Below are 14,842 nucleotides of genomic sequence, written 5' to 3' on the forward strand. Positions count from 1 at the left end.
CCAAATTTCATAAGGATCGGCCGACTATATCCTATAGCTGCCATATAACTGATTGATCGGAAATGTCATAACTTTGGTGTTTGTTAAGTTAGGAAGTTGGGATTTTCTATGGGTTTTATATATGGCCAATAAATCCGACCTACCAAATTTCATAAGGATCAGCCGACTATATCCTATAGCCGCCATATAACTGATTGATCGGAATAACTTTGGTGTTTGTTAAGTTAGGAAGTTGGGATTTTTTATGAGTATTAAGAATGCATCATATGAATAATTTTGGAGAATATAATTTACAGAGTATTCTGCAAGGGTATATCAACTTCGGCTCCGCCCGAAGTTAGCTTTCCTTTCTTGTTTTACTTGATTCAATCACAACTACAAATCCCTTAGAGTTGGAGAACACTAATGTTCTGAAAACTTTTTTTTTAAGCTCCGATGTTTTCCGCCAAAACTACTTTGCAAGTATCAACTTCTGTTTTTATCGATGTTTTCTGGAGATTGAATTTTCGCGGTGTTTTTCTTGGAGAACGCACACCACTTGGCTCTCTGTTAAAATATCATTTACATTTCTGTTAGAAAAACAATAAGGGGATTTCCCTAAACGACTGCACAGAAATTTTCAGCATTGAGCGAGTTTTAAAATTTAAAATTTAAATTTAAAATTTGTCAAGACAATGCTAAGTCCATAAATTTATATATATACAAACCATTACATTTCAAAGTTTGTGATTGGTTTTCTGGTGTAATCAACTCCACAAACTTTTTGATTAATTTTCAAAATTGTAATTTTAGTTTTTGTAATTAGCCTTGATATCAGGCTTAGTTTAAAACTATCTAGAAAGGTTGTCCAGTTTAATTTATATTGATTTATTCTTTATTTATCTGCACTTTCCAAATAAAAAAAATGTGTAACAAAATGTGTCCTAAAAAACAAACTTAAAGTCCCAACGCCTTTAAAAATACGACTCAATAATTTTTTTAATATTTTTTTTTTAATTTTGAGATTATATATATATAATAATTAGATTTACATTCATTTCTGTATCATTTTACTTGTTTTATTTTAGAAATAAAGTAAGCATTTATTACTAATTCTTTTATTTTTTTGTTGTTTTAGACGTGCATGTTAGTGCACTTTTCTTTTCCATTTTGCTTCGATGAACATTATTTAATACGGGGCGTACAATCATTTTATAACACAAAAACAAACAATATTTTAAATATACTTCTTAATGAGACATTTTTTTGTGTGGAGGGTGTGGTGTGTGGAAGAGGAGTGGGGCGAAATCACGCAAACAACACAAAATAAGGCAGAAATAGTGTTCCATTGGGGATTCGGTGTGCGCCAGTTGGGGAAAAGGTTCTATATGCATTCGATATAGAGATATTGCAACGTGACCACTTTTGATATTGAAGCTAGTAAAAACACAAAGAAAATGCACACAGTACAACAAGCGGAGATGGTTCTTTAAATGGTTATCAATTTTAACATGCTACGATTTATAGAATTTTGGTTTAATTTCCCTCCTCGATTCGTTCATCCGTTTTTATGTTTTCTCTTCATTCTCTTGGCTCTGTATAAAAGTTCAGTAAAAAATGCAGCTTAACTAGGTTCTCGTTTGTAATTCCCTCCAATCTCGTTATTAAGGTAGCTCTCCTCGCAAACGTCATGGTGCGTTTCTAAGTTTCCATTAGATATCCTCAATTGTAGCAAGCTTGCTTGGGTTTGTGTTGCTTTCGGCTTTATTTTACATTAATCAATTATTTACTTGTTTATCACTTAGTTTTTACAATGGCGTTTTATGTGGGTTTTGTTTGCTTTGCTTCGCTTCGATTTCCATTTTTTTCATATCCATAAAATGAGCGCGCAGACAATAATTTATGTATAAATTTTCTTTGCTCTCTCCACTAACATGTAATCGTCGGAAACGCACAAATAAATTCTATTTGATAATATCAAGAACAAAAACTAACTGCATATATTTTCTTCTATATATATATATACGACGTTCTTCTGCTTTGTGTAGAAAATTCGATATATTTTTTGTTGCTTTTGCTGCGCTGCTGGTTTTCAACTTAAGTTTAACTTGTAAGCGAAATTAAACACAATTGTGAAACGACATTTGAAATGGATCTGAATCGTGTGCTGGCTGGGTGTTCATTTATGTAACGTCAATATACATACATCGAAAGGATGGAGGATACGAATTGCTTTAATTGCGGTTGTTTTCTGACCAGATCTGACAAAAAACCTCGACGAGTGAGCTTGAAATGTTCGTCTCTAAATATTAAGTAGATTATTTATATATATAGGCTCGTGTTGATCGAGTTTTCCTTAGCACATTTACTAATTGAAACGTTGTCGTGGTGAATTTCATAAGCACTAGTTCATGATCTCGGGTTGTTGGTGTGTTGTTGAGTGTTGTTTTTGTTGGTGTGTCTGTTTAGGATATCTCACTTAATCGTTATGCACTCTTCACTTAAATCAGCTAATTATCTTTTATGTGTTCGCTTTAGATACTTTCTTTTTCGTTTTGCTTTTGTGGTAAAATAAGAAGAACATGTTTATGGGTTGTTTTGTTTTTTTTTTGCCGGTTGAGCAAATCGATCGCTGGGGCGTCGATCGAAGGCTGCCTGCCAAGATCATCGATCGTCGGTTTGGATTACCAATTACCAATTGGCCATGCCCGGCTTGTTGAGCGTCATAAAGTAGATTTGACACGAAGAAGCACCTTTGGCACTGCTGAAGAATACTTTGTCGTTGCGCTCGCAAAGGAATTTCAAGCGCTGCGCCTTTTTGTGCATGAACACACCATCCAAATGGCCGCTCTCAACGGAACGTATCTGAAAAAGGGGGAAAAATCCATTAAAATTAATAATTAGAACGCCAAAGTACTTTATGGTTTCCTCACCTCTATTGCTTTATTGCCCCAGCCCATGATTTGTCCAGTCCCAATGTAGGCCACCGAGGTGGGCATCTCGCCCCACTAAAAAGGTAATTTAAAGATTAATACCAGGGAAAATAATAACATAGCTGGATTTCCCAAGTGATGATGACTTGCCTGCAGCACAATGTTCTTGGACACCCGGCCCACAGTGTTCACATAGACGCCCTCATTGTCGTAGCACAGCAGCAATTGCATGCCATTTGAGTTCGGAAGCGCCACAATACAGTGTGGAATGATTGCACCCTGAGTCTGCAGGAGTAATAATTATTTAGCAATCAATTTCGACATTTTTAACACGCCAACTTACATGCTTGGGAAGATATATATCGTATACTTCAGCTGAATCTAAATCAACCGCATGGAAACCCTCGGCGGAGCCATAGATCACCTTCAGTCTCGACTGATCCTCAATGGTGAGATCGACCAAAAGCGGGCGATGTTCCAATTCACCAAAATTCTAACAAGGAATACACATTAAATCTTTATTATCAATCATTAATGGAAAAGTGAAGACCCACCTTAAATGCCATAAATTTGTGATATGGTTTGGGAGCCCATGCATAAATTTCAATAGAGTCCTTTAATGCAATCACTAGGAACTTAATCCTCTCGTATTTGACAATCTTAAAATGTACAGCACCTTGTAGATCACCCACATTAATCCAACCGTTGCGACGCTCCACTTGCTGTGGGTGGAATCACATTAAAAAAGGTGAATGGGAGATTTGCGGGTCTAACACTCACATCGGAGAGTCCATCGGTGCGCAAGATCTTCGACTTGAGCCAGGACAAATAGTAGACACGCACTCGGTTCTTTTTGCCGGATATGGTTACCAGTATGTTCTGGCCCTCAAGCACCTCCATTTGCTGGAAACGGCGTCGCGATATGAGTTGGTAGACCTGTAGGAAAAAACATTATGGTTCATTATATGTTACTTCTTAACTCCTGTTTAAAGCTTTAACTCACCTTGCCCTGACCAGATCGGTCCAGCAGCATTAGTCCATTCTCCGTTCCGATCAGCAGATTGACGCCCCACAACGCCGCGCACAAAATCTCCGAGTTGAAGCGCTTCTTATACTTACGGATCTCGGGCGTGTCGTTGGCCGCCTCGTGGGAGGTGGGCGTTACGTTGACATTGACGTGCGACTCCCGGCGCGAAGGACCAGAGCCACCGGCACCGAAGCCAAAGGTCAGGAAGCTGCGCTGCTTCTGTTGCAGAGCGAATGCGTGCGGTGGCAGAGGATTGGAGATCGAGGCGGAGGACGTCGAGGAACAAGGCGTCAGGTGGTGTAGGTTCGCAGAGGAGGAAGAAGCAGATTTGTGCAAGAGATTAGTAATACTGCTGGAGGAGCGCGTCTTGCTGATCGAATTCTTGGGCGAATTCTGGCGCGAATTCGACGACGAGGAGGCGAGCGATATCGTCGATTGCGGGGAGTGATTGCTGCTGATAATCACCCCGCCCACAACGGTACCGCCCCCCAAACCGAGACCGCCGCTTCCGCTGCTAGCGATAAACGATTTCGATGGCGTGGAATGCACGGATGAGCTAATGGCCGCTTGATACTGGTTAGTCGGTAACACGGTTCGATTATTTCGATTATTTTACATTTCATTTTATTGTTTATAATCGATGCGTTGTGATAATTTGATTCGGTTTCATATTAAATTATCGATATATTTTGATTATTTGGATAGTTTCAGTTTTTACATTGGATTTGATTGGTTTTGGGTTTTTCATTGTTTTTATTATATAGAGAGAAAAGAAAAATAGAAAAAGTGCAAGAAAAAATTTCAATTAGTCTTGAGATGTCAACTAAAAATAAACAAATCATATAAATTACACATGCTGGGTTCGGGTTGGGTTTGTGTTTGGGTTTATTTGCGCAGAGAGAGCATTACAAAAGTGTCTTGTGTGTGGTCGGGTTGGTTAAGTGTGGATAATGCTTAAGCTAACAATAAATGAAAACGTAGCCAAAACTTATACAATGTTAAAAGTGTTGAAAAAAGTGGAAATGTGTTAGGATAAACAAAAATAAATAATAAATCGATATGTGATTAGTCTTTCCCCAGAGGCCAATGGTAAAAATAAGAAAAACATGTTTAAAAAATAATTTGTGTGTGATTTTGTGTCTTGATACATTCTTGGAAACTTTTCCTCCAGTGTATGTTGTATGTGTAAGTATGTGAAAAATGGTATCACTGTAGACGAAATGTTAGTGACATGAGATTGACTGCTATACAACGCAGAAGACAGTGGATCGCATATGAATTTCCACATTAGAAATTATAAAATGGGAAACTGATAACATGTGTTTATATCTTTTATATACAGAGAAAACTGAAAGACATTCCTAGTGCTGGGAGAAAAGAGATACAGAAAATGTGAGAAAAATATCTTCTAGATTTCCATTTCCCCTTTAAAGAACACTAAGCTATTCACATACAGTATGGCACATTTTGAAAATGTAAAACTATACACAAAAGTATTTTCTTGATATGGTGGTTGTTGGGGTTTTTGGTTTTTATAAGAGAGCAAATTATACAAAATAAAGAGCATTTTGTCGGTTTGGGGACTCTTCGTTCATACTTACTATTGTAATGTTTTGTTTGTTTGTTTTTGATTGGTAATTTGTAATTTGTTAGAATATATCGTAGTGGCCATCAGCTCAAACGTTGCGGAAAGACAAAGCACAATTAAGAAGAAGAAATTTGTTTAAACGTTTTGGTTCTTTACTTTTTTTGTTTTTCATGGTAAATATTTTTTACTATATCATGCACTTGGTGAGAGCTTCATACGAGCATGCAAATTATTTCGTATTCTCAAATTTTGTCGACCAATTCATTGTTTACACTCTTCATAATGAACTTTGCTCCACGTCAAAAATGATTATCCTAGAGATGATCTTAATCTTAGGGATTAGTCACATATATTTTTGGGGTTAGGAATGGGGCTTAAAATAATAAAAAATAAATAATTTAAAAGAAGGGTTCCAAATAATAGTAGTATAAAAGATTCATAACTTTTTAAACATGATACTTTTTGTATTTATTGAAAATAAATAATTTATGATAAAGTAAAAAGGATAATGTTATTTCTTTATTATATCGAAATCATGTATTCTTATGAAAAAATAATGATTTATCAAGTTAATTAATTATTAAACCACTGTACTGTGTTCTGAATCACTCATTATTTAATATACCTCAAGGTGGAATTGTAAAAGTAATGACTGATAATGACACTCTTTATGATTCTGTTATCAAACCGGAAGAACTTGAAGTTTTATTTTCTTAGCCATGAATCCTAACAAAGATAATGCGAATGAATCGGCAATGAACAACAGACAGAACGATACAACGAAATATATTATCACAATAAATAAACTCAACGTGGACACAAGGGTTACGAACGAAAAACACAATGAAAAATCGATTAAAACGAAAAACACAAGAGGACGAAAGTGGACTATTTATTGGTCATATTACTCACCTCCTCACTGGATGATTTATCATGGCGTGGTGGCGTTGCCGGCGACGCCTGGCTGAGTAGATCCGGCAGGACGCTGCTGGTCCTTGTCCCAGGAGTTCCCAATCCAGTGCCATCGGCCCCCGGGCCGCTGCTGCCACCGCCTCCTCCACAGCCGCCGCCGCCTCGATTCTGTGTGGAACATATTGTACAGATTTAGCATATCGAATAAATCCAAGTTTACAAACATTGGTAATGGAATTAGAGAGAGAGTATTGGGTTATAGAATGTCTTGAGGGGAAAGTAAGAGGAACAGAAATAACAACGAAATGAGTCAAAGAACGTACATAAGAGATTCAAGAGCAGCAGCACAAAATAAATGAATGCCAATGAGACACTTTGAGGTTGCCTAATGATGACCCCTCCACTACTAAGCCTCGAATTTTAGCCGCATATGGGATATAGGTACAGATATATAGATAGATTTGTGGGTGCGGGATGTGTGTGTATCCTTGTATACAGAGCTTACAGACTATGACATTTAGGCATCGCATCGAGTCCTCTGTGTTCCTCAAAATTGTTTTAAAGCTAACACTTAAACTAAGTAAGCAAAATTTCAGTTCAGCGCAGCAGGCAAAACGTGGCTCAAGTTGCAAAACAATCTCTCAGGTGGGGGCGGTGTATTATTTATGTTTCTTAATTAACTTTTCCTCTTGCTAACCAAACCAGCAAACTTTTGTAATTGATTTCGGGTTTGTCTTTGTACAGAGAAAAGCTTTAAAACAATTTTGAGCGAAAGCAATAGAGTTGATACAGGATGATACAGAACAGCATTCTAATTTACAGAGTTATAAGAGGCAGCAAGACAGATTAATTATAAATAAATCTAAAACAAATGATTGCTATTATCGATTTCTAAAACAATTTATAAACAAATTTCTTATTTGTTTCACCTAACAAAATTCTTTGTTTATAAGTGCCAAGTAAAATATTTAAAGAATTTTGGAAGAACCAATTAAAACCAAATACTACAATACAATCTTTTTTTATTATTTAATTAATTAAAGTTTGCTTTTTACTGTTTTGAAATGATCACTGAGCTGCCTCAAATACCAAAAATCTATCATAAAAGTTTATCAACACCGTATTATTAACATTTAAACAGGAAGTTTAGGAAAGCTTCAACCTGCACTACGGGTATTAACTTGATCTCATTAGCATTCTATACTTTTGCCTCTTTTTTCGGGGTTTAGAGTTATATACAGATTAGATTACCGACTGTCTACCGGTTATTTGCATTTGTTAATCAGAGTTCTTAAGCGTATTAGAGAGACTTAATTAGGGTTGCGATTAGCTTAAATCCTAAGATGGCGTGAGCTCTGATTGGTTATAAAAAATAAACAAAACAAATGAGAATGCAATAAATAATTCTAGATAAAAACCAAACATGCTCAGGCAATGAAATGAAGAAATTCACATTAATTTAGTTTTTTCTTATATGTTTTTTTACATCTGCAGCTGTTATTTGATTAGCAACAATGGGTGTGTATTGTTTAAATTTTTTATTTACGGGCTATTAGTTTGGAGTGCGTGTGTGTGGATGTAGTGAGAATGGAAGTAGCGAGCGAAATGATAAATTTCAGTCTTGTTTTTTTTTGGGTAGTTTGGGTTTGGTTTACGTTTCTGGCGCCAAGACAAAACACAATTTAATGGGGTAAATATTTTTGCAATATCTTTTTTTTTTGGTGAGTTATGTTCGCAGCATTTTTGGAATAAATGTTTGCCTCTCTGTTGATTTGGTTGTTTTGTGCGAGCTGAGAACGTTTACCTGCTGCTGCTGTTGCTGCTGCAGTTGCTGCTGCAGTTGCTGCTGCTGTTGCAGTTGCTGTTGCCGCTGGGCGCGAACTGCAGCATTTTGCAGCACAATGACGGATTCAGTCTTTTCGCGACGCGGTCGCAGGAAATTAAAGCTGGTCAGGGATTTGGAGGGCTTCGGAGCAGCTCCCTTGGTGGCAGTGATGGCTGCAGTGGTTGCCGGCTTGGCAGTGGCAGTTGCACTGGCCTCCGCTGCAGTTGCTCCTGGCGTTCCGGGTAAGGCATTCTCCTTGCTCTTGCTGCTGATGCTGCTGTTGTAAATGCTGTTCCTTTGGAACAGGGCACTCGATCTTTGCGGCTGGACAGACTGCGTTGAGGGCAACGCCGATCCTGCCGTCGTGCTCAGCACCGCCGAGTGTCTCTTGGTCAGGGGGAAGAAATCAGAGTTCTCGCGTCGAAAACCGCGCACGAAATTCATCGGCAGCCGAGAGTCCGAATCCTGGCGTTTATGAGCTGTGGAGTTGGCGCTACCACTGCTCCCGCTTCCACTTCCCGATCCCGATCCCGTTCCCGATGATCCTTGTTCTTTGGCAATACTTTGGCTGGCACTTGGTGCGGCCTTCAGCGGCTTATAGCCCCTGGGCACTGGTCGGGTGATGGCCTCCGCCACACTGGCTCTCTGCAGTTTCGTCTCCACTTTGAGAGTACTCAGCTGGGAGCTCCGGCTCAGACTGGCAGTGGTGGTGGGGCTGCCACGTCCACTGCCCCTTGCACCGTTTCCGTTCTTGGGGAAGAACCGATCAAAGTCCCAGTCCCTCAGCAAATTGAATTCATCACCGCGACGCGACGAAGGTGTCACATTGGCCTGCGATGTGGAGGCGGACTTTTGCAGGCGGTTTATGTTCTGCTCTAGTTTCTATTTGGGGGGATTGCAGGTTCAGGGAGGAGTAGTAGTTGTTGTTGTAGTGAGTACGCAGCAAGAGAAGAATGGTGTTAAGTTGGTCTGTTTTTTGTTTTTTTTTTGTTTAATACTTAGAGGCTTCTAAATATTGATTAAAAGAGATCTGGGTTCGTCCCCACCCACCACAGCATGGAAAGTTTTTCATGAATTCTGCTCTTCATTCCAGTAGGTTACTATATGTACAAGGGTTGATATTTATATTTCTGAACCATCAGTACCAATACAATTTTGCATTAAAATTTGAATTATGCAAAATAGTATTGATTCTAACTTATCTTAGAAATATGTATTTAGCAACCCAAGTATTTAAAATATGTATGTGGTGTGTGTGCTAAAGTGCATATAGTCATGTATGTACAATATTTCGATCGTGTCAACATTCTATGCACCAGTGCATTTTTGTTTTTATAGATGCAACATCACACATGGCTCAACCAAAAATATACAAAAAAGTTGGTAACGAAAATTTGGAAAATAAATTTTTTGTACAAAGAAAGAAAAATTCACGAAAAAGATTTCACACTGTTTACGCCATTAAATTACTATATAAAATATATTTGTAGATATCAAAATAAGATTAATTCAAACTCAAATAAATTTAGTAGGGAAAATCAAATCATATTTTAAGCTAGTCTTAAGTAACTCATTTAATTTAGAGAACCACAACCAGGTTGAACTTAATATATATTACTCTGTTTTGTATTTAGTTGAAATCTTTAGTTTTTTGTTTAGGGTTGGCAGACCTTTAACCCTACAAAAGCTAGTTTACAATTTGTACAATTGTCACCGATTCACAATGCATATGCCTATAGCTCATTCTGCTCTAGCCCTCATTGATTGCATCTCATCGGGAAAATCAGTTAAAATCAGTAAAAATCAAAACTAAAAACTAAACTAAACAAAGATTCATACTCGTATGTAAGGATATAGAAGTGGAATTCTGGGGGTTGTGGGTGCAACTTACGCGCTTCATGATCAGAGTGCGATCCCCGGCCTGATCGTCGTCGTCGGGCGTGGGTGGCAGTGGGCGGTTGGGCGGCCCACCGCTGCCGTGACTCAAGGGCGTTGTCGTATTGGCGTCCTCCGAGACGGGTCCCAAGCCAGGCCTATATGAAAATTCGGGTCTGAACATAACGAAAAACCAAAAAAGGCAAAACAAATCGAAAACGAAAAAAGGGGCGGCAAATCGTTGTTGACAATGGAAATGAAATGGGAGTGGGTTTATTTTTCAGGTGTAGTGGATGGTGAATGCGGGTGCGTAATCAATGGAGTGTTTAAATAAGTGAGAGATAAGAATGACGTGAAGTAGGGTTAGTATTCAGAGAGAGAGATGATGTGATCCTCCTAATCAGGGACCGCAAATTGAATTTCTTAATATATATAAAAAAACACCCATATAAGTGAAATAAAAATGGAACAATTTTGTATAATCTCGAATGATTAGGCAAGCCATGTTTGGTCTGGTTTACTAATTGGAAAAGCAAAATAATATTGCTTTAATTTCGATCAGATTGGGAAAGGAAAATCTCTATAGTTTTCCAATTAAAGAATTATAATACTTTAAATTTGTAAAAAATATTTTTAAATGTATTTTTGAATCAGTTGTGTTTCCATATTATTTTTAAAAATAAAAATAAAATATAAAATAATTGCGGTCCCTGGTCTTTTGCTTTTTAATTGTGAACTACGTTGCATCTTCGATTTGTGGAATTTTGCTGCAAAGTGCCACGCCCCTTCTTTGTGCTCGTACTTACAGCGGCTTGGGCGGATCGCTTGCCAAGAGTGTTCCATCGTTCCTGGCCCGATCGTTGGGCTCATCCGGCTCGCTGTCCGAATCGCTGCTGTCCAACGGATCCAGCGGATTCACCGGCTGTCCCAGATGATTGTTCGACTGCTGCGGCAGAGCGGCGGCCGGTTTGGATGAACCGCCTCCGCCTCCGGATGCCGATCCGCCGGAGGAGGACAGACCGCTCGACTGGCGATTGTTGCGGGGAGGCGCCTCCGGCTGCGCCTGCTGCTGCTGGGATCCCTGGCCACCGGCGGCTGTCTGGGGCTGTGGCTGTTGGGAGGAGACCACGCCCAATTCATTTAATTGTGCTGCTAACACATCCAAATGATCCTACAGTTTTACAATACATTTTTTTTTCGTTTGTTGTTTTCGTTTCAGGGGCGAGGAGGATTTGAGTTGTGTGTTTGTGTTGTGTAGTTTTCGTGTGTGTAGTTTTGTTGGGTGTGTGTTGAATTGCACATGATACCACAGTTTTTCGGGTTTTCGGTTTTCGATGGGAAATGGGAACGAAAAGTAAGAGAGCATTAGATTGGTTTTCCTCCGATACGGTTCTTATAGATAAAATCGATCAAACACACGCCAGGCGAAAAAGTGTTTTCAAATCCAGCAGAGCATTACACAGAAAATGGTTAGAAAGCTCGGATGTTAGTCTTTAACTACGTTAGTTGGTTTGCTTGGGAACAACATATTTCCATTTCGGCACTTTACTTTGGTCGAAACGGCATTAGAATCGCATCAATCACTCGGGAAACTCAATACTCCAGGTGGGTATCAATCTACTTTTGGGGGTTAGTCAATTGGTTGAGTTATGGAATCTTTAGGCTTTGGAAGTTTAGTTCACAAGTGGCACGTGCAAAAGGTGTTGATTTTGGGGTTTGAGAGTTACGGGGGCGGTTTTTGTGTACCTCCATTACAAAAATTTTGACTAAGGTCCAAAAGGGGGGTTTATTCGGGGTTACACAAATAGAAAACAATCGATGGAGAGTGCGTTTCAGAACATTAAGGTATTACATACCATCATTCTATTAAATTTACTTTAAAATTGACTAATTTTTAAAAAATTAAATACAATTTCGGATATTTATGGGCAAAAGAAAATGTTTTTTTGTTCTGAAACGCACTCTTTGTTTCAATGTATGCAAACTTTATAGGAAAATCAAGCAGTAAACAAAATAGAAAAGATGCGACAGGCTTCGAACTCAAAATCGTAGGACATACCTCAGGTCTCCTTGGTGGTAACTGTTGTTGTTGTTGTAGTAGTTGTCATGATTGTTGTTGTGTTTAATAATATCAAGTGTTCGTTTTGTTGTAATCGTGTGCGGTTCGGAAATCATACGTTGGTTTTTTAACGGCGCAACGGGATGATGTACACATGAGTCAAATCATAAATCGCGATTTACGCATATAGTATATACGGGTTATCAATGCATATTGGTATATATATATATATATTTATAGATTATGTAGGCGCACATAACATGAAAATAAAAGAGATATAAATTAGGATAAGATATGGTATGGTATCGACTTTTACATGGTTTACATATGGGTTAACTCAAAAAATCAAACTACATCGAGGGCGGGGGAGTCACAAATTACGGGGTCTAGATAGAGCATCCTTGGATAGATTCCACCCAAGTACAAGCTGATATTGTGCTTGAAGTCAACTCGAAGTCATCGCTCTGGAGACCTCCCCATGAGATCGGATTCCCCGATTGCCGCCTTATCGGCCCTGCCCTTTTGCTGTTAATCTTCGCCCGATACGCACCGATGGCTTGAAGTTATTCTGCGAGTTGCGCTGCTGCTGCTGCGGCGTCTGTCCCGCCGGCTCGCCGCACTTGGGGGTCGGTGGCAACGGCCGATTGGCGTGCGGCGGATCCGGCACCACGATCAGGCGCTGTGGCGGCCGTGCCGGCGGACCCGGCTCCTCAACCTGCTGGCGCTGTAATGGGAAAGACTTGGTTTAGTAACTTGATTTTACAATGATTTCAAAACCCCAGCATCCAACCAAAAATCGGTTTTACTAATAATACATAGACAGATAAAATATTCTAAAAAATTGCCTCCTTATCAGAAACAAAGATGTGAAGCTTAAGATTTTACAAATGGAATTCAGTGCAATTCTCAGCTAACAACGCTGAAATTGCCGTTTCTTGGTTTCTTTAATAGCCCAACTGAACTGGCTTTATAATCCGTGAATCCTTAATACCCCCACATCCTTACCGATGGCGGTTTGGGCTGGCGATTGGCCTGTGGCTGCTGGGCCTGCGCCTGCTGCTGGGCGGCCTGCTGGGCCTGCTGCGCTGCATGGGCCGCCGCTACTGCCGCCGCCGCCGCTTGCTGTTGCTGCTGCTGGAGTTGGGCCTGAGCCTGGGCGGCGGCATGGGCGGCAGCCGCCTGGGCCTGCGCCTGGGCCATCAGGTGATGCTGTTGCTGCTGCTGCTCGGCGGCCAGGCGACCCTCCTGGATCTGCTGGAAGTTGCGGCGCAGCGTGTCGCCACCCGGGGCCTGGACAATGGAGCTGTGCTCGCCCGCCAGCTGCGGCTCGTCGTCATCGTTGTCGGAGCCCGAGTAGCGATAATCCTCGCGCTCCTTCTCCTGCTTGCGCTTCTTGCAGCGATCGATGTGGTCCTTCAGCTGGATGCGCACCTGGCGATCTGTGGGCTGGTCCTTGATGAAGGCGTGCTTCAGCAGATTCTCGGTGTAAGGCCGCTGGTGATAGTCCTTAACTGCGGGTGAAATAATGGTTTCAGTAATGGCCCTTAAGGGATTAAGTTAAGTGCATGGTAAGAGTCCAAGAACCCCCACACCCTACCCATTCATTTTTGCTGCCATTAATGCAGATGACTCACCTAGCACCGTGTCAATAAAGCCGTGGAACTTCTTGGACCACTTCTTCGATTTGAGCCTGGGTGGCGAGTTGCGCGGAATCAGGAAGAGGGCGCGCATGGGATGCAGATCGCAGAGCGGGGGCTGTGACTCAGCCATCTCCAGGGCGGTGATGCCCAGCGACCACAGATCGGAGCGATTGTCGTACGTGGCGTCGGGGTTCTCGTCGCAGGCAATGACCTCGGGGGCCATCCAGTAGGGAGTACCTGTGTGAAGGGGAAAGGGGAGCGAGCAACGCAGACGAAAGCCAGTTTAGCAGGTAGGATCGACAGTGGCAGGTGACTCATTTAGCTCACCGATGAATGTGTTGCGCCGGCCTATCGTGCGATCCAGCTGGGCGGACACGCCGAAATCCACCAGCTTCACCTCGGCGTTGTCTGTGAGGAGCACATTCTGCCCCTTGATGTCGCGATGGATGACTTTGTTCGAGTGCAGATAGCTCAGGCCCCGCAGGATCTCGCGGCAGATGTAGGCGATCCACTCCTCCTTCAGGCTCTGACCCTTGGTGGACTTGACCAGATCCGTCACCGATCCGGCACCGCAGTACTCCATCACCAGCCAGAGCTGGTCGTCCTTACCGGGCGGCGACTTCTTGATGAAGGCTCCGTAGTAGGTGGCGATGTTGCGGTGATTCGAGTATTTCTTTAGCACATTGATCTCCAGCTTGATCTCCTCCTCCTCGTCCTCGGTGACGTCCATCACCTTTATGGCAGCCAATTGACCAGTCTTCGTGTGGCGGCCCTGTAAAATTAAAAAGTGACAATTTGGTGAGTAATATTTACTAACAAGAAATTAATCTAATGTTTTTAAAAAATGTATTGTTTATTGCATTTATTTATAAAATGTTTTGTTTGTAAATTTAATTAATCTTCAAGCCCAATGACAAATTGAATATTTATTTCTTATCGGTTACTTTTGTCATGAAACCAATATGGTTGGGGATTTTTTGTAACATTCAATATTTCAAAAATGT

At 40.7% G+C, this 14,842-nt stretch overlaps 1 protein-coding gene across 6 annotated transcripts in view; it reads right to left on the reverse strand.

Annotated features, from left to right (window-relative positions):
* Positions 1-973: 973 nt before the first annotated feature.
* The window catches only part of LOC108047493 (serine/threonine-protein kinase mig-15), a 34,176-nt gene continuing 20,307 nt past the window's right edge, over positions 974-14,842 (reverse strand). Inside the window, exons 4-19 of one of the 6 annotated variants that reach the window (XM_044458224.1) lie at positions 14,166-14,610; positions 13,833-14,075; positions 13,204-13,709; positions 12,749-12,922; positions 12,199-12,219; positions 10,946-11,250; positions 10,156-10,297; positions 8,244-9,146; positions 6,440-6,607; positions 3,916-4,512; positions 3,693-3,848; positions 3,467-3,634; positions 3,256-3,405; positions 3,063-3,197; positions 2,913-2,987; positions 974-2,844 (exon numbers count right to left, since the gene is read on the reverse strand). In XM_044458224.1, coding sequence (XP_044314159.1) covers positions 2,671-2,844; positions 2,913-2,987; positions 3,063-3,197; positions 3,256-3,405; positions 3,467-3,634; positions 3,693-3,848; positions 3,916-4,512; positions 6,440-6,607; positions 8,244-9,146; positions 10,156-10,297; positions 10,946-11,250; positions 12,199-12,219; positions 12,749-12,922; positions 13,204-13,709; positions 13,833-14,075; positions 14,166-14,610 — 4,362 coding nt within the window. In that variant the 3' untranslated portion in view covers positions 974-2,670. Of the gene's footprint in view, positions 2,845-2,912; positions 2,988-3,062; positions 3,198-3,255; positions 3,406-3,466; positions 3,635-3,692; positions 3,849-3,915; positions 4,513-6,439; positions 6,608-8,243; positions 9,147-10,155; positions 10,298-10,945; positions 11,311-12,198; positions 12,220-12,748; positions 12,923-13,203; positions 13,710-13,832; positions 14,076-14,165; positions 14,611-14,842 lie in introns of all 6 variants that reach the window. The other 5 variants (XM_044458225.1, XM_044458223.1, XM_044458227.1 and 2 more) reach the window with 5 other exon arrangements.

The sequence above is a fragment of the Drosophila rhopaloa genome, unplaced genomic scaffold, assembly GCF_018152115.1.
Source record: "Drosophila rhopaloa isolate 14029-0021.01 unplaced genomic scaffold, ASM1815211v1 contig_163, whole genome shotgun sequence".
NCBI lineage: Eukaryota > Metazoa > Arthropoda > Insecta > Diptera > Drosophilidae > Drosophila > Drosophila rhopaloa.